Source organism: Passer montanus, unplaced genomic scaffold (assembly GCF_014805655.1).
Source record: "Passer montanus isolate IOZ18808 unplaced genomic scaffold, ASM1480565v1 scaffold45, whole genome shotgun sequence".
In the NCBI taxonomy this organism is placed as follows: domain Eukaryota; kingdom Metazoa; phylum Chordata; class Aves; order Passeriformes; family Passeridae; genus Passer; species Passer montanus.
Window position 1 is genome coordinate 1,602,713 of NW_024369373.1, and position 26,601 is coordinate 1,629,313.

General features: G+C 38.6%; 1 protein-coding gene across 2 annotated transcripts in view; it reads right to left on the reverse strand.

Moving 5' to 3' along the window:
• The window catches only part of CDH13 (cadherin 13), a 434,027-nt gene that overhangs the window by 159,131 nt on the left and 248,295 nt on the right, over nucleotides 1-26,601 (reverse strand). For both annotated transcript variants that reach the window (XM_039721144.1, XM_039721143.1), the window contains exon 6: nucleotides 21,570-21,714. In XM_039721144.1, the coding sequence (XP_039577078.1) occupies nucleotides 21,570-21,714 (145 nt within the window). The remainder of the gene's footprint in view (nucleotides 1-21,569; nucleotides 21,715-26,601) is intronic.

The following is a 26,601-nucleotide window of genomic DNA, read 5'->3' on the forward strand; positions in this document are numbered from 1 at the left end:
ACCACAGAGAAAGAACCTGGACACCTGACACTTTGATTTCGAAAATAATTCCAGGATGGATTATATTAATACCAAGAAATAAGAACATTCAGTTGTAATCAGTCATTTGATAACTCCACTCCATAAGGGAGAGGTCCCAATAATTCCTGTCCTCCAGTGCCACAGCTGAAATTCTTGTTAACAGAGGTCTCAAGGCAAAGGAGTTCCAGATCGTTGGGCATTTTATGTCACTTTAATGTTTAGGGAGGCAGCTGAGGAAATATATTGGCTTATACTCCTGTTCCAGCATTCATCATAGGCAGAATTTATAGGCCAAATGAAGGACCAGGTTTCCTTTTTTAATAAATGCCTGCAATGTTATTTCCATGGTATAAAGAGTAATTAAATTCAAATATTCATCCTATTAAACATTTCAACTTTAGTTTGAATCAAGCACAGAGATGCATTTGCTGGCTTGCTCTGCCAAGATGCCTGTCTGCAGAGAAGATTAACAAGGGAGACAGGCTGGGAAGCAGATTCATTCCAGCACTTGTGGATTTTAAGATTAGATTGGCCATTTCTTTTTATGCAAAATGTAAACATATCTGCAATTACCTCTAAGAGAAAGCTGAGTACTTGTAAGCTATGATTGATGTGGCAGATACTGTGCAGAGACACACGGCAGTGCTCTTCCTTTTACTCGATATTCAAATTAGTCCATGGTAACTTTCACAAATCAGATTTACCAGCAGGGCTGGCAAACGACTGCTTTCCTCACTCACATTCTCTTGAAACAAACCCACAATCCATAAACCAGATTTGTCCCATTCCTGAGAAGGAGCACGTGTTTGACAGCCACTGTCAGCTCGGCAGTCAGCACTGCTGTAAATCCAGGGTTAAATAAATAAATGTTAATGAGAGAGGGCTTTGGCTCCTCATTGGGACTGATGGATGAAAAATTACAGCAGTACTGACAAAACAATGATATCATCATGCAGGAAGATTTCTTGTTATCTGCTCTTAAATTCACTAACTGAAAGTTGAGCAATTTCATCAAAGACAGCTCCAAAAAGATCCACGTTTTGAACTGCACTGTCACAGCCCCCTGTCACAAGGCTGGGGAGAAGACCCAGCTTCTCCATGGTAGGAGAGAACAGAAGTCATGACAACACAAAGCACAACAAGGACAATTCCTACACTCTCAAGTGGTGAGGGATAAAAACATAAACCAGAACCTGTGCTGCTCAGACTGTGCAGTTTTCACCTACAACCTTTTGCTGGCACAGCAATAAATGCTCTGAGAACAACAATCAGGATTAGACTCTCAAATCCTACAAGCATTGCAAAACCATGTTTAAAATTGCGTTTTGAGACGGAAATTGTGACCTCAAGCAGAAAAGCTCATAGTGAGGGCTCTTCAAGGAAGGAATGTTCCCTGAGCTCCTTTTCAGTCCTTTCCCCATTGCTCAGTAGCATTAAAGACTATCAAGGCTTCCTCCAAAATTGGTAGATATGGAAACTTTTAATAAAGAAAATCTCCATCTTTTTAATCACCTTGGACCTGGCAGTGTTTCTGTCTGGAGAATCCAGATGAAAATCCTTCTGGAGAACACTTGCATCCTCCCCTCCTGGAAAAGGAAATTCCCTGGCCCAGTGTCACCAGAGGAGTCTGCAGGGGCAGAAAAAGGCTTTGCCATGGCAGTCTCGTGTCTCCTCTCCACAAGATTTTCTCCATCCTCTATGACTACTCTGGAGGTTTGGGGTTTTTTTGTTCTTCTTTTTTGAAAATAGAATATCTTATCCAACCACAGCTACCCCTCCTCTATTCCAGACCCAGACTCTGCAGAACCTGGAAAGCAGATTTAAGAGGACATGCAGAGCTGATTAAGTGACAACTGTTAAGTTAGAGAACTTTCAGAATCTCAGCTTGAATTTTATATGAGTGTAAAGAACAGCATTAGCAACATAATTTTTGAAGAAAATACCCAGAAGTAGTGCCAATCTGTCTGCAGATTACCAATTAAAATTTTTCACTCTGGCACTGATAGTGCAAAGTTATCAGAGAACTTCTGAATTGAAGCTAGATAACCACCAACCCTAAACAAAATTATCTTTATTCTAAGATAGCAGAGCAGCATGCAGCACATGCAAATCCATGCCATTTGACATCTGTTTCTTTCCAATTCCTACTGAACCTTCCCCAAAAACCAGTATCCAGCAAATCCAAAGTCTGGCTCCTTCTTCAGCCCTTTCCCACCTCTAGATCTTTGCTTGTCTCTAGAATCATACAACACATTACCTCTTTAGATCTTTGCTTATCTCTTTGGTATTAGAAAAAATATAATTTTTTTTGGACCTACAAATGACACTGGGAGCTCAGAAGCTGTTGCACTGCACTGCTTTCAATATTCTGGGTTACAGTTCTGGGTGAAAATGAACTGTTTAAAAGGTATCACATAAAGGTTATTTGAGCTTTCTTGTTGGAAGAAATGGGGACAGATCATTTTACAGTTAATTTTATAGACTAGTTTTCCTTGTTGTCCACAGAACTCCCAAATGACCAAGTTTACAAGGAGAAGCCTGTTACCCAATATAAATTAATTGTACCATCAACTTGCTCCTTATTGAGTGTTTTTATTGAGACCACTAAAGGATGGGTTTTATATAAAGAAACTGCAGATAGAAAAGAGAGCTTGAGTCAGTGCCAGACACGTTTCCAGTCTGCCATTAACTCATCTGTGGTAAATAACAGAGGAAAAGAGGTGTAAAAAGCAAAACCATGTGCTGAACCAAAAGCAAATAAATAAATTGCGCCACTGGTGTTATTGGGACAAGAGCTGTAAGTGGAAAGCAGTAAACTTAATTAAGGTTTGTCAGTAAAATAAAAATGGGTTTGTTGGCCTTTTGGTTTTAATTCTACTCTCAGTCCCTCGTTTATTCTCTTCCCATCCCCTGCCCTCTGCAATAAATGAGGTATTTTCTACAGGACACAACAAAACAGCAAAGAAATGGAGTCACACACACACATGGAATGGGCAGTGCCAGCACTGACCAGTGAACCCTCACTGGGGCATTCCTGGCTTTTCTTTTGAGTTGGGATCATAAAAACCATTCAGGAAGGCTTGGTGAGATAATTAACAGAAGCCAAAAAACCCTGAACAGGCTCTAACCTTTCTAATTTCATGGTGTATAAAACAGAAGTAACACAGACAATTATCTCATAGGGAGAAACTCAAGACCTACAGAAGGTTTAGTAATTCTGAAATATTTATAGAGACAGACACAGTGAATGTTATGTCACTGAGATCAGGACAAGAGCAGCTTTTTGTGCTCACATGGAAACTGAATCTCTACACTGAGTTATATGTTCTGCTTTCCTTCCTGCTTACCATTTCTCTTAATTTTATTTCACCTTCCTTCACCCTACATAACAAGTAGGTATAATGTCAAAAACTTATAAAAAATAAATGGAGTAAATTTGGCAATTTGTACTGCATTTGACACATTGGGATATTATATAAAGGTATTTTTATGGAAGAAAAAATTCATCTTGACTTTTATCTTTCCACCTCAGAATTGGGTGATTTTTATGGTATAAACAATTGTGCTTTTTACCTAGATTTGTGTTTAAAGTAAAGGTATGTTTGCTAAAAACAAGCAAATTAAAAGCCTACACAAGTGAAGTGAAAAGAAGATAAGTGAAAACCAAATCTAATCTTCTTAAAGTAAGACTTAGCTTGTTCAGTGGATACAACCACAGAATATTTTTTTCTGGTGAAACTAAACAGGAGTATTCAAAACCATAAGATCAATTATCTTAATGAAATATAAGAACTAAAAGAGATATATAGGTGTAAAGAAATGTTCCCTTTAAAAGTTAAAAAATACTTTATAACTTCACAAAGCTGTCATTCAAAACAGAATGGAAGATATTTGGCTCCCCCTTTTCCCTCTTTTAAGTTGAAAACATTCCTCAAATTTGACAAAAGCTTTGAAAAGTTTCAGAGTGCCAAAACTGCAGATTTGAGATCCTGGCTGTTGTGCACACAGATCATGACTGAGCAGAGCTTCCAATACAGTAAAATAATAAATAAATGAGCAAACCAAACACGAATCAAGACCAAACAGAGAGAATTTGAACTTTGAATTCTCATTCCTTCATTTTACTCCTCTGTAGCCCAACGTGATAATTACAAGAATTAGATACCCATCATTCCTAATTCCATCCATGAGTAATTCCTAATTCTATCCATGATTCAGTAGGACGTGATTTAAAAGTCTGAGTAACCAACCAAATGTTTACTCTTCCTAAATAAATATATGCCAGATATCAAACCCAGTTTCATGACAAACGTGGATTTGGCTTCAGAAGTTGCTTTTCAGCTGATGACATCCAGCTGAGACCCTCAGTTATCCTGGTGGCATTCATTTAGTGTTGAGCGAGCATTCCAGAGCTCCCAGAGCTCCCAGGGAGGAGGATTCACCTCCTTTGGAGTCACCGATTTCTTCCACTGACTCTAGAGGGAAGTAGAGCACCGAGCTGTGATCCACATCTCGTGCATCACATAAATCCTCCCCTCTGCAGCTCTGCCTCCTTGGGAAGGTGGTTGCAGAGGTTTGTTGATGCACAACCCAGCATCTACCACATTTTAAATTCTTGCCTTCTTTTTGTCTTCTTCTTTTCTTCTCTTATTTTTCTTTATTTTTAAAGAATTTTTAATTTTTAAATTTTTTGGTGTATATTGATTATACTTGGAAATCAGCCACTGTTCTTTAAACATTTTTAAGGCTGAACTTTAGCCTTGAGCTTGATGGCAAAGCTCCCAAAGTATTCCCCAGAAGATGCATTTCACCTTGGAGTGAATAACATTTTTAAAGAATAAAATCACCCCCAAACTTCTCTAAGCAGACTATATATTTCAATATTGCCTCTATTATAATGACAATGTGTGCCAATATGACCATTTGGGTTTCAAGAGCCATTAAAAAAAAAACAAAAACAACTTTAGTAACTCATAGAATATCACATTTAAAGTATTACATCTTCCTCCAGCAATTAGAGAGAATTATTAATTCCCTGTATATTTTTGCAAAATTCTACATTTTCTATTATAATAAATGCCATAAAGATAACACTGGGTTCCACATTATTCAGCATTTAACAATTAATTTACATAATGTAAATATTAATGTAGCCTTGAGCACTGTGGGACTGAGGAACTCTGAACAACGTGCATTTCATTACGTCTAATATTGCAGCCTGTTACTTCCTGCAGGACACTTGGGACACCCTTGGAGAGGTTCATATTTTTTGTTAAAGTAACGAAATATAACACTGACTTTTCAAAACTCGGGATGTTCTTCTAGAACTACCTAAAAATCTCTTAATGATCCCTTTTCCAGAGATTTTTACTTGCATTGCTAAAGGATTCAGGACTGCTCTTCATTGGAGCTCTCCCAAATGTGTTTTGGTTAATAAATCCCAAGGGTTTATGATTTTCTTCACAGGGTAACATGACTGAAACAATGATTTTATTTTCCTTTCCCCCTCTATCCAAGCATTGATTTTCAGACACAAACAAGAGAGGTAACAATATACACTCTACATACAAATATCTACATACATACATATATAATCTACATACAAAGGAGTCCACATTTTCCCTCTAACAAATATCCTCCAACCCCTAGTGAGGCCAGATTTCTCTCTCTGCTTTCTATCAGACCTACACACACCCAATACACTTTTGTTAACCAACTCTGTTAACATCCCACATGATAAATGAATTTGTTTCATCTACAAGAGGTAATATCCATGTTTTTAATAATTTTAAAACTTGATACTGATAACGTGGTGTTATTTGTCTGACTCTGGAAGGAACCTTCTGAACTGGGAATACAAACTATTTTACCTGACTATAATAAACAATAAACATAAAATCTCAACCACAGGGTGGAAATTTATGAATTAAGATGTGAATATACATTTCTACACTCCAGGTACGTGATGAGCACATCCAAACATCATCATTCACCCTTTCAAGACAACAGAAAATATCTCCATAGCAACTTGCACTTGCCAACTGTGGCAGCCATCCTCAACCATGCAAAAAAAATTAATTGGCAAGCCAGGATTTATGTTCTTGACAATTAACTCGAAAAGTCAAAAGTAGGAGTAACAACTGCTGTGTCCTGTGTCAGTGTTCTCCAAAACTGGTCTGAAAAACTCAAGTGATTTGTTTAAAAGTAAACATCTAAAGATATAAGGGCTCAGCAAACTTAAGGAAAAGTTAGGAACCCATACCTCAGAGCAGCTTTCATGGGACACATCCTCAACACTGATTTGCAACAAAAGACATTGAATATGTATTTACATGGCCAAGAATGTATTTCAAAAAGTGCCATGTACCAACACATAGAAATATACATTTCTTGACAGCTTTTGGGCAATAAATTTCTTACTGTGTCACAGATCAAAAGGTCACAACTCACATCAAAGCTGAGACTATCAAAGCCACTTCAGAGATCTGAGATTCTTGCCTGAAAATCTTTCTTACACATTTAAAGAAAAAAAAATCCCCAAACCAGTACCCTTTAAGAAATAAATTAAACAAAAATAAAGTTGCAAAATACATCTTCTGGAGTTTGCAATTTAACACATGAGAAAACATGTGATGCAGAAGAGGTCAACAGTGCTGGAAGGCAAAATTATTTCAATTCCTGCCTTATCCCTACGAAGCTGGTGCCCTCACAGCTCCGAGGCACTCTGAGACAATTCCTCAACACGAGGCATGGCAGAAGCAGGGCAGGGTCGGTGAGGAAATGTGCTGCTCTGGGAGGTGTGAGGCACCCCAGCAGGCATGGCAGAAGCAGGGCAGGGTCAGAGAGGTGAGGAAATGTGCTGCTCTGGGAGGTGTGAGGCACCCAGATTTGCTACAGCCACAGGGAAAGAAAAGATTCTACACAGAGATCAGAGAGGAGCCAGGGGACAAAGCTTGGGAATGGAACAAACACAGCGACCACCAGGGCCCCCAGCAACTTCTCATGGCCAGCAGCCCCTAAAAACATTTCAGTGTTTGTCTCTCCACACCTCTGGTGAGTGGACAACACAGTGGAGTGTTGATATTTTTAGTTTTTTGCTTTTTATTGCCCCAGGAAAAAAGAAAAAAAACAACCCTAAAACAACAACAACAAAAACCAACCAACCAACCAACCAAAAAAAAAACAAAAAAAAACCAACCAAAACACCAAACCAAAAATAAAACCCAGGAAAAATAACTCATTTTGTCCCAATCTATTTTCAGTGGGGGAAAAAAATTGCAGTTGCAATTTGTGACCAGGATTTTAATTTCTTGAAAGTATCTCCCCCTTTGCACTACAAAGGAAAGATGAAAGGTGTTAATTTTTTAGCTACTGTACAAAAGCAAATGCTGGATAATGGTGGACCAAGGCTGCGGGAGATCTGTAAATACATCTATAGATGAAACCTAAATGGATCCACAGAGTAAATCCTCAGTTTGCAGGAAGTCATTTAGAAATAAACTGGCTGGTTCTGGTTTCCTCAGAAATTTGACCTAAATTAGAATTCTGGGGGTGAAGAAGTGCTACTCTCAGTTGGTGCATTCCCCTCAGCTTCCAGCTGACCTGGGCCCTGGATCATAAGGAATGACAGACAAAAGCTGGCAATTCATTTGGAAACGTTTAAAACACAAACAGTGAGGAGACAGGAGGATTCCCCACCCCAAAAAGCTTTGTGTCCCTTCTCTCCATGCAATGCCAGGAATGAGGAGACAGCCTGAGCTGCACACTGACACATCCCACTAGGAAAACTGTCAAGGACAGCAGGATTTAAGGACATCCCATGGCAATCACAGCAGCCACTTTGCTGCCAAGACTGTGCAGCAGCCACATCCCACTGTCTCTTGATCTCTGAAGTCCCCTTAGATCAGTCTGGGGAAAAAGTGTGCTTCAGGGCAGGCTTGAGACAACAGAATAAACTGAACAAGTACCTGTGAGAAAAACTACAAAAAGTTTTACTGGAGCACAAACCCTCAGTGCTTAGCATCAGGCCATTAAAATTCTTGGCAGCAGCTCCCAGTCCTGGCTTGCCAATGGCCCACTTTTCATGCAGCCTATTTTTGTTTAGGAAAAAACCTTCAGAACATCCTGAATATTAAACCTTTCTTCAAGCTATAATGATCAGGGAGATTAGCTCTGATCAGCAGTTTTAGGCCATATGTAAATTCGGTGTCCCTAGGCAGAGTAGCAAACCATGAAATACCCTTCTTTTCTCCCTCTGGCTGCCAGGAACAAGGAGGCTGCTCCACAGATCCTCATTAGTATTGGTCCACACCAGCTATTTAGCATTCAACAGGTTGTAATTCCTGGGCCTATGAGGGACTGGCCTGCAGCTAAGGTATACCAGATTGGCAAGAGAAAACCCACAGTAACAAAGAAACCTTTACTTCTTTTGGTTTCTCTTAATTAACACTTTTTTTTTAATGTTTTCACTCCTTTGGCTGCTGCAGCCCAAGCAAATTTAGAAGTATTTAAACAGCATCACCACTACACATCCTCACAGCTTATGAAAAGGCTGAAATCCATAAACTAAGGAAGAATTTTTTTTTCCTCTACTCCAGCATACAGTGTTTAAACCCCTCAGGGCACACCAAAGTAACAGAAGGATGCATCAGCACTGAGTAAATATCACAACACTTTTTATGGGACAATATATTTAATATGGAGCCATGGTGGGCATGAACAAACTCCCTGCTACAGCCTGGGCGGGAGAGCCTCTCTCCCTGGATGAGGTTTGAGAAAACAATCTCTGCCTTTATCAGGAGATTTGATTTTGTTTCATTTAGGAGAGAGACATCTCCATTCAGCAGCAAAAACACTCTGAACAAAGGTTCTTTTGAGAAATGGTTTCCAAATTGTGGTGCCTGGCAGGAGGTGGCACAATCAGCAGCTGGGGATGTGTCTGTGCTGGGGCTGCTCGAGCACTGCACGGGCTCCTCTGCTCACTCTGCTTTGAAGAGAATGTTCATAATGCTGTAACTGCTGCTTTAATCTATAGAGTGAGCCAGGAAAACATCCAGAATTTTGATGTCCTTCCCTTACACTTTCCAGTTGGAGAACTACTCGTAAAGGAACTGACAGACAAATTGTAATGTGGAAGGCAGAAAAAGGGAAAAAACGGAAGGCTTGCCTGCCTGCTTGCTTCCAAAAGGATTCTTCAGTTTGGAGGAAAAAAAATAAAAAAAAAGAGAAAAGAAAAATGAGTTAAAACTTTATTCAATAGCAATGAAGCCTGAAGCTGATAATTTCAGCTTTCTGGGATACAGCTGTAGCAATGAGAAAATAAGAGCCCAGAGGATGGATAAACTATATTATCTTAACTAGCAAAGGCAAGCCTTCAAAAAATGAAAATTGGAAAAGAAAAGCTATACTATTAACTTATTTTTTCCCTGGCTAAGAAAATACGATCAAATTTCCAATTCTTTAGTTCTCTCCTAGTAAGCCTGCAGCACACACCAAGCCTTGCTGAAAGCGTAACCTCCCCAGATGAAAGTGCCAAATAAGCAAGATTACAACAAGCCCAAGGGGCACGTCTATCTTCTGGTCTTATAATTATTTTGAGTACCGTAGGTTTTTTTCTAACAGAAGCTATGATAGAGTTCAGCTTAAATTCAAGAAGGCAAAACTGTTTAAATTAAAAAAACCAAGAAGTTTGCAAAACAATGCTCGCCAGTGCGCCCAAACAGTAATGTCTGCAATTTCATGATCCATTACCCTGTCTGTTAAAACATGCTGATGTTTCTCCTCTGCTTCTGTTTTCCAGGGCCCTTCTCTGCCACAGCTGGGAACTCATCTCCTGTGTCAAATTTTGGCCAATCAGGTTTGGGGACTGCTCATCCCATCTGCACAAAACGTTGGCATAACAAGATCAGCAGTGTCCATGCTACGTTGATTACATTTATTGCTAACTTTATCAAAACTTATCTGTTTTGATAACCTTGTACAGCAGTGATGGCAGGCAGTGCAAAATCCATTTGCTCACAGCCACACCAGAGATATTTCAGTGTTTCAGGTCCCTCCACTAACAGAATTGCATTATTTTAATACTATTGCTATTTTTTTTTCTGTTTATATGAATATTTTTTCAGTGTCTGGCCACTATTTACCAGAAATTCTCAAAGTGGTTTTAGGGTATGAGCTTTCTCTCCAACACAATTTATCTGAGTACACCTTCAACTTGTTCATAGTTTTCCAGAATTTGTCAGACCAAAACCTTAAACACTTTTACTTAGCTGCTGCTGGCATTGGAATTACTGCGTCTCAGTGGAATGCAGATCCCAGATCCCAAGCACCCAGATCCCATTTTTCTTCCTTAAGACAATGAACTGCTGCTGTCAGTGGAAAACTCAAAGCAAGTTCAGTTGAAGTACATCACTCATTCTACATTCATCCTGGCTTCATCCTTATAAACAGCAGGGCTAGAGGTTTTTAGGGGGCACAGTTTTAAACTGAAGAAGGGCAGGTTTGGTGGGATAGTGGGAAGAAATTCTCCCCTGTGAGGCTGCTGAGACCCTGGCACGGATTGGAGAAGCTGTGGCTGCCTTGGATCTCTGGAAGCATCCAAGGCCAGGCTGCACAGGGCTTGGATAGTGGAAGATCTCCCTGTCCATGGCAGGGAATGGAATTTCATGATGTTTCATTAAAAAACTTTCCCAGAGATAGAATGGGATCAGCTTTAAGGTCTCTTCACCCCAAACCATTCCATGATTCTCTGGTTCCAGGGCTTGCCTCAACCCCAGCCCAACCCTGCAAAGTTTAAAATTCCTCTGACTGTGGCACTTCTACAGCCTGTGGGAGAAGAGCCTATTCTTGCATACAGAAGGAAACTCTATATTGTTTAATAGTTTGATTTGCTATTATGTGCTACTGCATAAGTTTTATTTTAATATCATGTAACTGCTGTGATTGCATTTTTATAATTGGTGCTCTGCCCCAGAGGAGAACTTTTTGAAGAGTAAAAAATGCTACCTAGGTGCTGACTCAGAGAATTTACAGAGTGCTTTGGGTAGCAGTACTTAAGCATGAAGATTTCCAGCAAAGGTGCTGCAGGTGCTGAAGAATTCAAACTGCCAGATCAATGACGTTAATTAATGGTTCATGTAACAAAATAGAAAAGAAAATTAAGGTAGTAAATTAAATCCTGAAAGCAAAATCCCATGCAAAGTCAAGCTGAGATGCTGACAACCTTATTAAATTCTGTATATTGTAAGAAATCCAGGCCTACATTATGGCCACGCTCTGAACCAAAGAGCTGGTGATGTAGCAGGGATGCTTTTTGCTGTCCTAAATAGGCATGGTTACCAATTCCATCTCCAAAGACTCAGATTTGTAGTACATGGGCTTTTAGCAGTAGTGAGCCTGTATGAATTTCACTGACATTCCTACTGATTTCACAAAATGCCAATCCCAGCTGACACGAGGAATTGTCACTTAAGAGAGATCTTTCACAGACTCTCCCTTTCACTTCAGTGTTTCAGATGCCTTCCAAACTTCTCAGATACACCACAGGGTTGATGGCAAGAAATGACAGATAAAAACCTTCCAAATAACACCTCTTTAAAAATTTAAAGCTCCTTTAAAGGAAGATACTGTATTTATAACTGCTAATGGTAAAAGAGAATGACTGTTCAAGAGATTCCTTTTTAATCAAACATCATGAAATTCAGATTGTAAAAACATACTGAGACTGGCAATATTTTCAAAGCCCAAAGGTTGTCACTATAGATGAGAGACTTCTGCTTGGAGCAACAAATAACACATCTTCATCTGAGAGACGTGAAAAGGGTTTGATGAAATGAATGTGCAGTGTTGGGGGGTTTTGGTTGCTATTTTATTTTTTTTACTTTGGTTTTGGGTGCTTTTTGCTCCCACTCAACTGGGGAAATAAATCTTTCTTACCTCTCTCTGTGAGATCACACTCTGCCCTTTTAGAGCCTAAAGCAGCAAGGCCAAGAAATACAATTTCCATGTGTGCTTTATAAAATTACACCCTCGAGTAGACTGGAAGAAAATTCATAATATATTAATTGAGTGAGTAATCATACGACCCCATGGACAAGACCTGCAGTGTACTGCTAATTATTTCATTAATTAAAGTAGCTTTGTCTTGAGGTGTGTCTCTCTATTTCAAAACCATGTTAAAAATAAATTTCCCTGTCAAGTTTCTTGACAATGCTTTTGATGATTAAAAGGAAATTATATTAAAAATAGACTGTGCTCTTTACCTTTATAATGGAAATCGTATTTTGTTTTTCTCTCAGAGATTCCACAGAGGAAATGGAAACATTTTCATCCAGCAGTGAAGATCCTTTTTTGGAGGTGTTATATGTATTGCCATAAGGTTTGCATGGCAAATATTGCTATTTTATACAAAATCACATTTTTTATTATATTCCTGTCTCTTAAAACATTTATTAAATACTTCTAGTACTCCTAAAATCATGTTTTACCCACACTAATTTTAGAATAGAACATTCTGTATAAACACACCGTTAAAACACAGATTTGATTCTGAGACAGAGCTGTCCAAGAAAACATCCACTATTGTCACCAACAAAATTCTTAGCACATAGTCATTTCCATTTTCAAACTACAAGTGGGTTTTAAGGATAATAAGTAAGGATGAGGAAAAATCAGTTAAAATTCTTTATCCAAGTTATTTTTTCCTTTTACTTTGGAATCAAAATATTTTTGCCTTCATAACTTTGACTAGTACAATTGAAACATGGACCTGAAGTCATGTATTTTCCATCAAAAATATTCAATATATTTTACTGTTCTGTGCTTAAATCATAGCAATGATGAGCTATATTTTGTTCCCAAAAATCACTGTCTTGAATATGTACCTGTTAATATTTTCTTCAAACCACATTAAAAAGACATTTCTGCTGGAGTTTCCAATATATACCAGCAGAAGATGGATTGAAAGCAAGAACTGTGAGATCTCACCTTCAACCTGTCTATCACATTCCCCAGGTGTGAATCTAGCTCAGCATCAGCTGACAGCACCTTTCCCCCTTTCCCTCCACAAGAAAGCCAATAATAAACTTTTCAAGGTTTCCAGAAAGTTCTTCAGGTATAAATGTGTCATTTTATAAAAGCTTCTCCTGTTTACTTTCATGCATGTTAGTAGTACTCTCCAGGAGAGCTGACTTCTAAAAATAAATGTAATTTCCCACCTATTTTTGGTGGACGGCCATGGAACAGTGCTATAGAGAAACAGTGCAACTGTGTGTGGAAATGAATAGTGGAGTGCAAAGGGGACATTTTCTGTATTTAACAGATGTGATCTGAATGAAGAAGTCAAAGAGTGCCTTTTTGTAGAAGTTGTGCTCAGTATCTGAAAGCCAAGTGAGCTATTTTGAATATTTCTACAAAATACTACCGACTTCTCATACTTCAAAAATAGATTACTGTGGGGTCATTCTCACTAAGGTTTCCTTTCCTATTGCAATTGCTTTCACTCTTCCAAGGGTAGTGTGCAACACTTTTTGACTTCATGGGATTACAGACTGCAATTTAAACCCCAGTATTAAATGGTGGGGAAAGAAGAAGAAATGTGAGGGCATGAAATAAAGGGAGAAATGAGGAAAAAAATAAAGAAAAATGTGAACATATGGTTTAATTTTTTTATAGGCACTATCTGGTAATAGCTTTCAATTAAAATTGTAATTAATCAGATTAACCTGCAAGGGAGTAAATAATCCTGCCATTGTGCAGTGCTGAGTTTTCCATTCATCTCTTCCACAATAAAAGCAGGATGGATCTGTCTATTGGCAATGCACACTGAAGCAAAGCCTTCTTGCACTGACAATTTATTGGCTTTTTTCTGCTTTGGCCCTGGGAGCAGTGGCCAGAGCACAGCCCTGCAGTCAGGGGGGACACTGGCCCTGCCACCACCCCTGGTGACACCAGCCTGGGATTTACACCCAGCTCGGTGTGAGGACAGGGTGGGTGGGATGGGGCTTCAACTGCAGCATCCCTGCCACCAGCCTGGAACCACATCATCAATTTATGGCACATGATTGCAGGTTCTGGGGATTTATCACCCTTTTCATGCACTTCTAAAGGATCTGGATGAAATATGGTGGAGTGGATGCTGCCAGGCCCCTGACTCCCGCAGGGCTGCTGGCCTGCAGAGGGGATGGCAAGGCAATATCCACAAAGGGTGATTTAGAAGTGTATAAACACAAACTGAGGGTTTATACCACTAATAAAGCCTGCCCAGAGGGCTGCAGCACGCTCCCTCCCTGCAGGCTGCCACACAGCCGTGAGTTTTTTCAGATAATGCTTTCCTGGGACTGCAGGATCTTTCAATTTATTGATTACATGGATGAGTTTATCTCATGTGTCCAAAGTGCTTGGAGCTTTAAAGCTCATCCCTGTCTCTTCTGAGAGAACAGAAGGAGATGCACAAAACAGGTGCAAAAGCTCAGGTGCAAAAGCCACTGGTAAGTAAATTAGTGCATAAATTTCCTTTTGCAAACAATTACATCCCAAATTGCACAAATTCATGTGAGCCCTTGTGTTCCAGTACCCAGCAAGGACTCCAGCATTTTTTTAAAAAAAATTCATTTGTTCTTTGATTAAGAAACATACTCATTTTTATTTCATGATCCTTGTGTTCCAGTACCCAGCAAGGACTGCAGCATTTTTTTTTTTAAATTCATTTGTTCTTTGATTAAGAAACATACTCATTTTTATTTCATGAGCCTGGGCTGTAATGCAAGAGGAGCCAAAACTCCAACCACCACTGCTCTGAGCAGGGAGCTGTGAGCACTTCACTCCATGGATGGTCCAAGGCACAGAGACCACGATGCTTTTACAGCCTTTAACATCAGGCATTAATGCTGACCTGGCCATAAGGCTGAATTTTGGTATAACTTGTGTGCAACTATGAAAAACAAAAAAGGAAAAAGCTCATTTTAGCAAGAGGGGCAGTGGGCACACAAACAACTTGTGCAGAAAGGCAAAGGGGATTCTCTGCCTGGCACTGAAGAAGGTGACTCATTTCCAGTCCTCCCAAGCAGGCCAGTAATTCTACCTGTGCACCTGAGCTGGGTTTAACCTCTTTCTGCTGAAATCAGGACTAATTGAACCCTGGAGCCTCCTGCTCCCAAACACTCCCATCCCAGACCCAGGCTGAGGGAGCTGCTAATTGCTACACAGGAGATTATTTTAATTTCCTCCAAATGCACTGGTTTAACCACACTTGCATACCTGGGAACCTGTTAATTACTTGGTAGTGCTTTAATGGGTTATTCCTTTCAATTTCTATCAGGCAGATTACAGTGGATGTACAGCTTTGTCTGCCATAATACAACAAAATATTAGTAAGTACGTATTCTTTTTTCTATGATGTACATACACAGTAAATAAAATATAGCAGAATCCCTCATAAAAGATCAGATATTTGTGTCTATATCTGCTCATCTCTCTGCAATATATTCACGTCATGCATATTAAAAAATAGATATATCTATACGTACACACAATAACCATATTCATATACAGCTGTATTTTATTCCACACAGATCTGTGAAAAATTTCCTACTGGGATATACAAAGCAGCTGTGCATAATTAGCCTGGCTGCTGCTTGGCTTCTGCTTGGAAATTTAAATATTGACATTACAGATGTTTCCACCTAGTTCATATCCATTGCATTTACAGGCCAGATTACAAAGGGTTTTGAGGCATCAAGTGGAGTTTTGCTGAAATGCAGATGATTAATCCCAAGAAAGGATGGCTGAAAGTTTGCCATCAGCAAGTTTTCAAGTTTGCCCAGAACTGAACATATCTGGAAGGAAAGGAACTTAGAAACTGCTCTGCTGAGTTATACCCAAAGCTGAGCATTCCATCTCCAGTAGGAAGGACTGGGGAAAAGCTGTGAAACAGGCTGGTTTAACAAATAAAGAAGTTTCTTTTATTCTTTTGTTTCTTTTGAGTCAGAGGCTTCCTCATCCACAGTTTCATTCCAATTATTTTGTTTTCTACAAGAGCTCATAGCAGTAAGTTTCATAATTAAATATGTAACATTTAACATTTCAAATCTCCTCTAAATCTGAGTATTGTTGAGTGGCAGTGCTCCGAATGAAAAAACTTCAGGTTCAAAAATTCAATTTTGAGATAGTTTTTAGGTGAATTTTCTGACATATTTCTGCTTTGCAGGTCAGATCTGGTGATACTTCTAAGTTTGTACTGCAAAAACCCAACTCAATAAAATATCAACAAATAAACATTTATGCACAACACTGTAACTTCTGTGACAAAAAGACTCAAGTGTCACCCTAACCCTGGTGCAGGCAGAATCAGAAGCCTGGAAATCTCCAGATTCTACTTATACCTAAATAAAAAGATATTGTATCCTTTACTATCCTTTTCTAATGGCTCTTTGTGACTTAAAAAAAAAAATTAATCTTTCAGTAAAAAGATAACTTGTAAAAACACCCTTTGACTTCCCTCTGTCTCCTGGGATTTGTAGGTAAAAAGAAAGAAGAAGACTTTGAGACTTCACCCAATTCAATGCAATTTGATTCATTTTACAGCTTTGGCAACCTTTTTTCTGCCAGCAAGGATTGCAGAGCACAAATAAAGAGAGCCTGGAAAACAGCACCAGAATATTTGAAATGTATCAGAGCTGGCAACAGGTGTGTAAAAGTCAATGATGCCAAATTTATTTTTGCCACTTCACTAGGCCAGCTGGCCTTTTGTTTCCCTTTCATGGACTCCTTTGACTCCATCTATTATATACAATCCCATTTCTATTAATCTGTGTATTGAACTTATTGTTAGGTTAAGTATTAAAAAAAAAACCAACAAAGCAACCAACCTGTCAGTTTGTTCTAAACAAAAAGGCATCATTTCAGCACCAGTTTTCATTTACCTGAACCACTGCACTATTTTCTAGTGCAGAGCTGCCAGTGATACTCAGCCCCTTCCTCATGTTTTATCCAGCTCTACAAATTACTATTTTATGATACTGCAGAACCCCCTAGGCTATTCTTCTTAATTCCTTCTGTTTCCTCTCTAAATGTCTCCAAATGTCCCTTTATTTCCAGCAATTATTTATAGACATCTGTCAGTCCAGGCTCCTTGGCTGGAATGCAATGGATCCAGGCTATTGTGCAGCACAGAAAACAAGTTACTTTCTTTAAATGCAATTCTCAAGCAATTTTGCTAAACCACTGCAGTTAAGGTTTTACCCCACTGGGTTTGCAGCATATTGTTGTAAGTCACATAACGTCAGATGTGTTTAAAATAATTTCTGTCAAGTGCCTCCAGCAAGAGAAATGAGGTGGCTGCCAAGTTCATTTAACCCTCCTCCACTTTGCAGCCTCTAAAAGTGAGATATCCAAACGTTTCTGCCTGGCTATGGAATCCATGGGATCGGAGCCACCCTCATTAATGTGCTCAGGTGAGGCTGCTGCAAGACACAGCTCCTCAACCCTTGAGCTGGCAGCTGGAAAAAGCAGATCTACAGGAAATAAACTGGGTCATAACTCAGAAAACAAAAACATGAGAAATCAGCAGTGCAGCGAACACAAAACCCATTACAGTCAGTCCAAAAATTGCCATCAGTGTCACTGAGTCAGGCTCAGCCATTATTTTCCTGGTACATATATGCTGACTGCATCCCCATCCAGAAATGGGAGCTGGTATAAATAAAAAACAACAAATCACACTGGTTCTCTTGTCTTCAAACAGTTTCTACCGGCCTTTCAATTTATTTATTTATTATAAATAGCCTCCAAGTTTGAAGTCCCCCCAGGAAAAGATCTAATAGAAATCTCAGTCTCTCTGCGGTCACTTCAAGCACAAATTTGAATGTACTTTGTTAGGATTTGACTCTGGGCTATTTTCAGAACTATGACAATTTTCCCTGAAAAGAGCTAATTTACTGTAACTAACTATATTATTAAATTTCCTCAGGAATGATATATCAAGAAATAAATCTGTAGCAATATCACCTAGCAGTCACATATTTTTATCATTAATTATAAGGTCTGGCAAGCCCTAGCTTGAAATTCAGATGAAACTCATTGTAATGCAGTTTATATTCTCACTAATTATAGGCAGGTACTTGCCTCTCCAGAAATGTGATGGCACATAAATTGTAGGTGTCCAAATAACCAGTGGTGTTTACTGTGAGTTTAAAAATCACACACACAAAAATGTGAATGGCCTTAGTGACAAAAAAAATCTATTTAAACACCATCCAAACCATCCTCACTGGGACTGTGCTCAAAAGGCTTTTTAATTATTCATAGACAGATTAAATAAATACAAAAATCACACGCTGTTTCCATGTTTTCTTCAGTTTTGGTGGATTTACATCTGTCTCAGATAGAAAAGAAGCTTCTTAAACGGGGTTTGGCACAACTTTTCACTGTAATTTCTGTGTTGTTCCCCAATTAAGGAATTAACTTTCAAATCATTAAGGAAAAAAAGTCACTTTGTAAAACAATAAAAAATCTGGAAAATATGTCCTACAGCAACACCAGGGAAGTCTAATATGAATATTCACTTAATTTTTTTAATTAAGGTTTGCATATTTAAGGTTTTGGCACTAACTCTCTCCAAGATTTATTTCTCTCAGTAATTCTCTGATATTCCTGATGAAGAGACAACACCTAAGTTCAATTGTGGAGTCAATAAATGAGTGGAAAGTCTCTAGAGAATTCCATTGGTTTTGTGACTGATAAAATTGTAGCCTAACAGGAAAACACACAGGAACCCTGTAATAATAATTTAAATATAATAATATAATCTGAATGCATTTAAAAGGCTCCAAAACCTGCAGATTGGTTTCACACTACATTTCCATCTTTCTCTACATAATTGTGCATCTCTCGCAGAGTTATTGGTATCCATGGACATTTACACTTTGGTCCAAGGAGCATCAAGACAAATCTAAGATACCTACTTGAGCACTTTTTATTTTTAGCAGAATTTCAGTGTGTGGGTTTGATTCAGAGCTTGAACAAAGCTGAAGGTTGCTGGATAAGGAATAAGGTTATGCATCCAATACAAAGCTGGAATCTGAAATGCAGGGAATTCTCAAAATTTTGGGCCTGTAAGCCAAAGCTTAGGATTAAACACAAGATTCAATGTGAGACCTTGGAAGAGACTTCCAAACTTAGGTAGTAGAAGCAAGCATGTAAATTTAAAGCAGAAACATATTAAGCTAAAAAAAAGAAAGCTTAGTGTTTTAGAGTTTAAGATATAGAAAAAAAAATTGCAAAAGTAAACAAGAAGTTTAAAATGAAGTACTGTAAGTTTGTGTATCATTAACTAAGAAAGCTTATGAGTCCATAAGTACTATGAGTCCATAAAACAAAATATTTAAGGACTGGATCAGAAACATAAATATCTTTTTTAACAGTATTTTTTTAGTCAATAAATCTTTGAAAGTTCTTATAACTAAGGGTCTTGTGACCTTCTGAACTATGCTGTGAAGATGTGACCTGAACTCACCCTTCCTACCTATATAGAAGATAAGAAAAATAACCTGCATCATCTAAAAACTCAGAGATCCCATCTCCAACTCATTCGAAATTCCTTCAAAAATCCCCATACAAAGCCTTCCTTTTGCAGCTTCAGAAATGAAATACAGCACAATTGCAATCCAAAGGGAAGGACTCAGGAATGCCACTTGCCAACACATCAGGATTCCTATCAAGCTGTGCAGTGTAACCTTTGATTTGGAACAGCACGACAGCTGGGGCCCTTCCAGCTCGGAACATTCTCTGATAACCTCTGTGATAAAATAGCAGAGCCTGATGAATAACTTGAAGATATGTGCCATAAGTTGGGAAGAACTATGGAAAAGAAGACCAGGAAATCTTGGCTGAGTGGGTGCCATCTGCATAGAGAGCTGTGACTGATTCCAGCCAACCCCGATTCCACAGGTTCCTTTGTGCACAAAATAATTTTGCAGGCACTGGTGCTCTTGACACCAGGCAAATGAGGTTATGAAGTTTAATGTGATGAATACCAGGAGGGAAGGGAGGGAGTGTAAGGGAAGGAAAGTCGAGAAAAATTATTCAAACTTTGGCCAACAGGAAAGACAATCAAAATGCTAAATGATACCTGAGTCAATACAAAGCAGCAATAGGAGAAAATGGATGAAACTATTACGGAAGAATTCACTGGAAGGTGGGCTGAGAAACTTCTCCACTGAATCAGAAGTGCATAAGGAGTGGGGAAAAAAGCAAAGCAAAGAGAGTTTATGGATAATAAAAATAGAGAATTGCCAGTTAAAAAATGTACTAGAGACCTACAAAAGAAAAGAGTGTTCCGCTGGCAGCCATATTCTCAAATATGAAACATTTCTTGTTTGGCTGAAAAGATCATCAATATCTTCATTACATGCTTGTCACCAGTGAGGTAAATAAACATTTACCTCAAAAATTTAATCTGTTGAAAGAGCAGCTTGTAATGCTGCTCTTTCATACCCACAGGTTTTTAGATACGAAGGACTCTATGTGAAAATGCAAAATTCACCAGAAAGCTCACATAATATAATGGAAGAGTTTAACTTGGATGGTTATACCCACATTAAAACTTGGAACAATATCTTACTTTTGTAGAATTTCCTCATCAGACAAAATCAACAGGAAATTCAATTAGAACATTTTCCTTACTGACTTTAATTATCAATGTGTTTTTGTTTTGTTGCAATGGTTGTATCTGCATTTACAACATCTGTTTACCAGCATTGTTCAGTATTTCAATCTCCCCAACAACATTAGTTTATTCATAATGTGCTTTCCATTTATTTGTGTTATTTACCAGACTCATGCTACATAAACAAATAAAAATAACCCTTCTGGTAACTAAACTTACAGGAAAAAAAATGTGAAATTCCCACTCTGCACAGAAATTGCTTGTGGTATTTGGTTTGAATCTTAATCATATCCTAGGGGTTGTCTTCATTGATTCCAGAGATGAATAAAAAACATGAACTTAAATCAAAGCTCCTATTTCCAACTAATTTCTGGGTATTTTCCTTTTACTTCTTTTTTTTTTACTGCAGAGACTTATTTTCCAGAAATCATTACCCATTGTCCTAAAGTTGTGCTGCTCCCGCTTCTTTTTGTGAAGGGAGAATCCAGTGAGGCACAAAATCAGCAAGAAAGCTTGTACGACATGATAATAATGCATTTTTCAACAGTGGATTTGTTCAGGCTCTATTTGCTGAGCTGGGACTGGCTCGGACTTGTCACAACAGGACTGAAAATAAAATTACACAGATATGGGAACTCTAAGGTGAGAAGGAGAAGAAGAAGAAGAAGGAGGGAAGTTTATTCTCTGAATCTAATATTTAGTGACTTTCAAAAGTGACAGAGGGTTGGAGGATGAAAGTGTCACCTCTCCAATGACACTGGACAAACCAACAGTCCATCAAATTTCTCCTCCTCCAGAAAAGAACGCAAAACAATAATTATTTACATAAAAGTGCATGAGAAACTTCATTACAAGAATGTAAACATCAGAAAGCTTAGGGACTCACCTGTGGCAGATCCCTCCATGACGTGCCCAATGTAGGGGCCCTCTTTGAACATGGGCCTGTTGTCGTTCTGGTCGATGACCGAGATGTCCAGGCGCACCGGGCCGTCCATGGTCTTCCCGTTCATATCCACCACCTCCACTTCCAGCTGTGGGAACAGGAAAACGAATGAAGTCATGAGTTCACTGTCACAGTGAGAAGAGAGTAAGAAAAAAAGGTTCTGATGAGCTTTGGTGTGGCCAAACCCTGGCAAAGACACCACTTGTAGCCCTTTCTTTTGGACCAGGCTCAGAGCAGATTTCTCCTTGAAGTAAAACAGACAGATGTACATTCAAACTCAGATACCCCCTGGCAGCTTGAAGATGCCATGTTGCCTAAAGAATTGATAGACCAGAGCTTAAAAAAACCAAAAAATCTAAGCCCTTGTCAATTTGTTCCTACTCATGTGAAGATTTGGTTAGAATTTGTTTCTTAGCTTTTATCAAGCACACCTCCAGTGGACACATAGAGGATTATCATGGTAGAATTGATATTAATGCTCACCCAAAAGCCTTTTTGAAAACAAACAGAAAACAAAACCATGAAAAACAAACTATCAAAAAAAAAAAAGAAAGCAGGAATGCTCTAGCATTCAGACATTTTTTTCAATGGTAATAGCATGAAATATTTGTTAGGTTATTTTCAGATTCCTCTGGGTCTTCTAATGAGGTGTGGAAGAATGATAGAACATCTTCAGTCTCAGTCAAGTGGGTATTCACTTGATTCACAAGTTGAAGATTTGTCTGGACTTTCTTTACTTCCAAAAACTGGAAAAAAAGATCCTATTGTACATCAACCCTCCAAACCACGTGCAGTGCAAGGCTCCAATGAGTCACCAGGGCAAACCACGCCAAAACTTCTTAAACAACAGAGAAATCAATTTAGATTGCAACTGTGTGCAATACCTGCAGTTCTCTCCCCTCACAAGAAATCAATAAAATACAGCAATAAACATGTCTGAGACACCACTATCATTCTCACCTGCCCTCCCCATGCCCAGACTCTAATGGAGTTAAGCCAGCCAGAAAATGAACCTGAGCTCAGATGTTAATATCACTCTCTCCCAGTCTTTCCCTGAGAAAATGGTGCCAGCAGGGCCTGGAAGTCTCTGAGCATTTTGTTTGTACTGTTAATTTATTCTTCATTGCCCTGTCTTATACCTGTAAGTTATTTATAACTTAGTGATAAATCCTGCTGGGAAAGAAATAGGTCAGAATCCTAATTCCTTATTAAAATGGATGGCTTATTATCACCTTTCTCTGTTTTTTGTTACCTTCCACTTTTTTAATTCGATGTGTTATGTGTGAGTAGGAGTATTTGTTATGAGTGAGACACCTACTTATAGGCACTGTTTGTAAATAGTGTCAGAGTCCATTTTAACATCTACTCGCTGCTTAGCCTCACTTGGCTAGGAATTGTTCTTGCAAGCCTCTCCCAAGCCTTATTTTTATTATATGGCTTAACAGCTTAAAGGCAGACAAATATTCTGGCTGGAATGATTCCAGTAGCTATGGAACAGCTGAAGATTTCTGGGATCACCTCCCCTTCAACTTCTGGGTTTGTTCAACTCTGAACTCCAAAGCCAAAGCAGGAATCTTTGCCATGGGATGTGATGGGGACTGGAAAAGGAAAAGTAATTCCATTCCTGAACTACGTTAAAGTCAGATACAGTAGTTTTAGCTACAGCTGGAAACTGCTGACAAAATGAATCATAAAATAATTTGGCTTTGAAGGGACCTTTAAAGTTCATCTATTTCCACCCCCTGCCATGGGCAGGGAAACCTTTCACTGGAGCAGGTTGCTCCAAGTCCCATCCAACCTGGCCTTGAAGGTTTTCCAGGGATGGAACATCCACCACATCTCTGGGCAACCCATGACAGTGTTTCACCACCCTTGTTGTAATTTCCCTCTCCCTGTATCTAGTTCAAATCTCCTTTTTTTGTTCAAAACCATTTCTCTTTGTCCTATCAAACATTTCCTGTTTGTTTATCCCCAACCTTCCTGTAATCCCCTCAAAGGGGTTCTAAGGTCATCCTGGGGCCTTTTCTTCTCTTTACATGCAAACCACAAAGGATAATCAAGGCTTTAGGTGAAATTTTACACCTCACAGCACAAAATCCCGTGATCAGATTTGGGGCTGAGCACCCCAACTCTCTGAGCTTGTCCTTACAGGAGAAGTGTTCCAGCCCTCTGCTCTTTTTTGTGGTCTCCTCTGGACTCACATATCCACATCATCCCTGTGCTCAGACTCCAGAGCTGGACGCTTTATCAAAGTAAAACTGACTCATCAAAACCATGTTAATTGCTTTGGGAAGTGAAAGAATAGCAATATTTCCCTGTGAAATTCCAGGAAATTAATTTTCAAATTCAAGATAATTTGCTCCTAATCTATCTCTCAGTATCAAGTGACTGTGCTCTTCATTGGAAAGAACAAAGACTTTGCTAAATTTAAAAAACTGCTTCAGCTGCTTTATCAGAAGTGTAAGTCATTTAAAACAAAGGCTGATCTAACAGTAGTTTTTGGGTTTTTTTCTCAGACTCGCACAGATTAAGGAAAAGAATAGGAGATTCTTATTAATGACTGAAATAGATTTATTTTATCTTTGCCAAGTCAACTGCATCTGAGAGCAACTGTCCAAAAAATTTGGCATGACAGGTCTGTAGGAACAGCTACATGATATCGTCTTCATTTTATTAAGATTGTTGAGGACTTTATTTTATTAATCTTTGTACAATAATTTTCAAGCCTGTCCTTAGCATTGAGTTAACTCACCAGCAGCACTGAAGTTATGGCCATCATACTTTATGTGACCAGTTTGCAAAAGAAGCTCTCTGATATTTTATGTAGCTTCTCCACGAAAAAAACTAACAAAAACACCCTAAATTAAAACAAAACCAAAAAATCCATAAAATCTGCTCACAAAATAACAGCAGAAGTGTATTGTTATTTCCAAAAACCCAACACATGCAAGTGAGAAAAGCATTGAAGTAAAAGACAATTTTGGCACTTTGAGCAGGCTGTAAATAAAACCAGGTGGAAAATGAGATTGTCCCACCTAACAGAACTGTGAGATTTCAGTCTTTCAATGCAGAAGGCAAGAAAGCCATATCTGGTTTTAGTGTAAAGCTTGATTGATGTAGGAAAGATACTGAATTAATTTTTTCGATAACAAGAAATTGTAATGACACATTTAGAAAAGGTTTAGGTTCCTGCCTGACTATAACAATGCAGCTCCAAGGACATGCTCTAAGCATAAAGAGATTTGAACAAATTGAAAAAAAAAACCCCAACCTGCAGAGTTCTGTAGCTGTTTATTTTGTGAAAAACTGATGCTTTCCCACTTAAAAGTTATGGAATTATGTTCATGGGGGTGGAAACTAGATGGTCCTTTCCAACCCAAACCATGACTCAATGATAGTGATGAAGTCATGCTCATCACAATCCAACCTGTGATTTTCAGGAACTCTTCTAAATCCCAGTTTCATTTTTGACAAGTGTACATGCAAACCACAAAGGATAATCAAGGCTTTAGGATAAATTTTACACCTCACAGCACAAAACTCCATGATCAGATGCAAAGCAGACTTTGGCTGGTGCCCCAACATAGCTCAGGAGCACTGATCAAATTAGGCACAGCAACGGAACAGGGAAAAGCAATAGAAACCCCCAAACTGCAGGCAGGAATAGATTTTATCCTATCTGGCAAACTCCTACTGAACCCTCTCCCTCCTGAAAATGGATTATTTCTAGGCTTCCCTTCCAATTTCCCTCAGCATATGCAAAGCAAGGATCTTTCATCACCCCAAATATAATGATCTCATCAGAAGTTAAGCTTATTCAAAGTTGCTCATTTTAGGCTTTCTGCTTTATTTTAAACAGTCTTGAATCCTTTCTACTCTGCAGTCAGCAATAACATTTACATGAAAAGATAACCAGTCTCGTTCTTACCATTACTTCAAGTAATTTCAAAGGTTTCTCTTCACAGAAGGGTTGTTTTCATTCATTTATTGCTTTTTGGTGAAATGATTCTGGAGAGCCACATTCCTTCTCTGCATATAAATGTCTATTTTCACTTTGCAGGCAGCCAGCCAATGGCCCACATAAAATTACATCATAAATTTGGAGATTTTCATAAGTAAATCTGGAATATCTTTTAGTGCTTAATTATCTTCAAAGCCTAAGACAGGTTATTTAGTCATTACCTGCCATCTAATTTTAATTTCCAATTTGTTGCCCACAGGAATGTTTCTCATGTAAGTTTTCCATTTGTTTCAACAGATGGTTTTTCTACTTGTTCCTCATCCCCAGTTTCACAGGAGCACTGCACTATTCAAAATACTGCAACACCACCACCTGCCTTTCATCAGCTGGATTTATTTATTGATCAGATTAATTATTGACAATGTTTGTTAGGTTCATTTATCATCAGTTTTTAAGTGTGGATTGACAGTAAGGAAAGGCAATGGACTTATGGATCTTTCATTCAGGCAATTTCCTGGTAAGAAAAGAAAATTTGGCCACCTCTAGGTCATAAAAGTAGTATAGAAATTCTCTTTATAGTGAAAGGTTGTAGTAAAAAATTTATACCATTACCTAACATAACCCAGACAAGATAATTCAGACAAAGAGAAACTAATTACAATAAATTTTCCTGATTTAAGAATATGAATAAAATATGAGCTAATTGTTACATTGCTCCATAAGAGATACAAGGAGAGGATGCAAACTAAAAATAATCACTTTTTCAGAGGAAAACTTAATTCTTTCAACCACCACAGCACAACTGTACAGATGATGGCAAAACCCAGCACCATTAGCTGCAATTAGAGAATTTCACCTGGCACTCAGAGTTAGAGCCAGGGTGGAAAGGGATTGATTAGCCATGCAAGTACTCCAGGAGTATCTTCCACAGGCTTTATCTTCCTACTGCATCCATCTCAAAAATCAATTATTACACACTTCCTCTGGTTTTTAGCACAACTATCTCTTAACTGT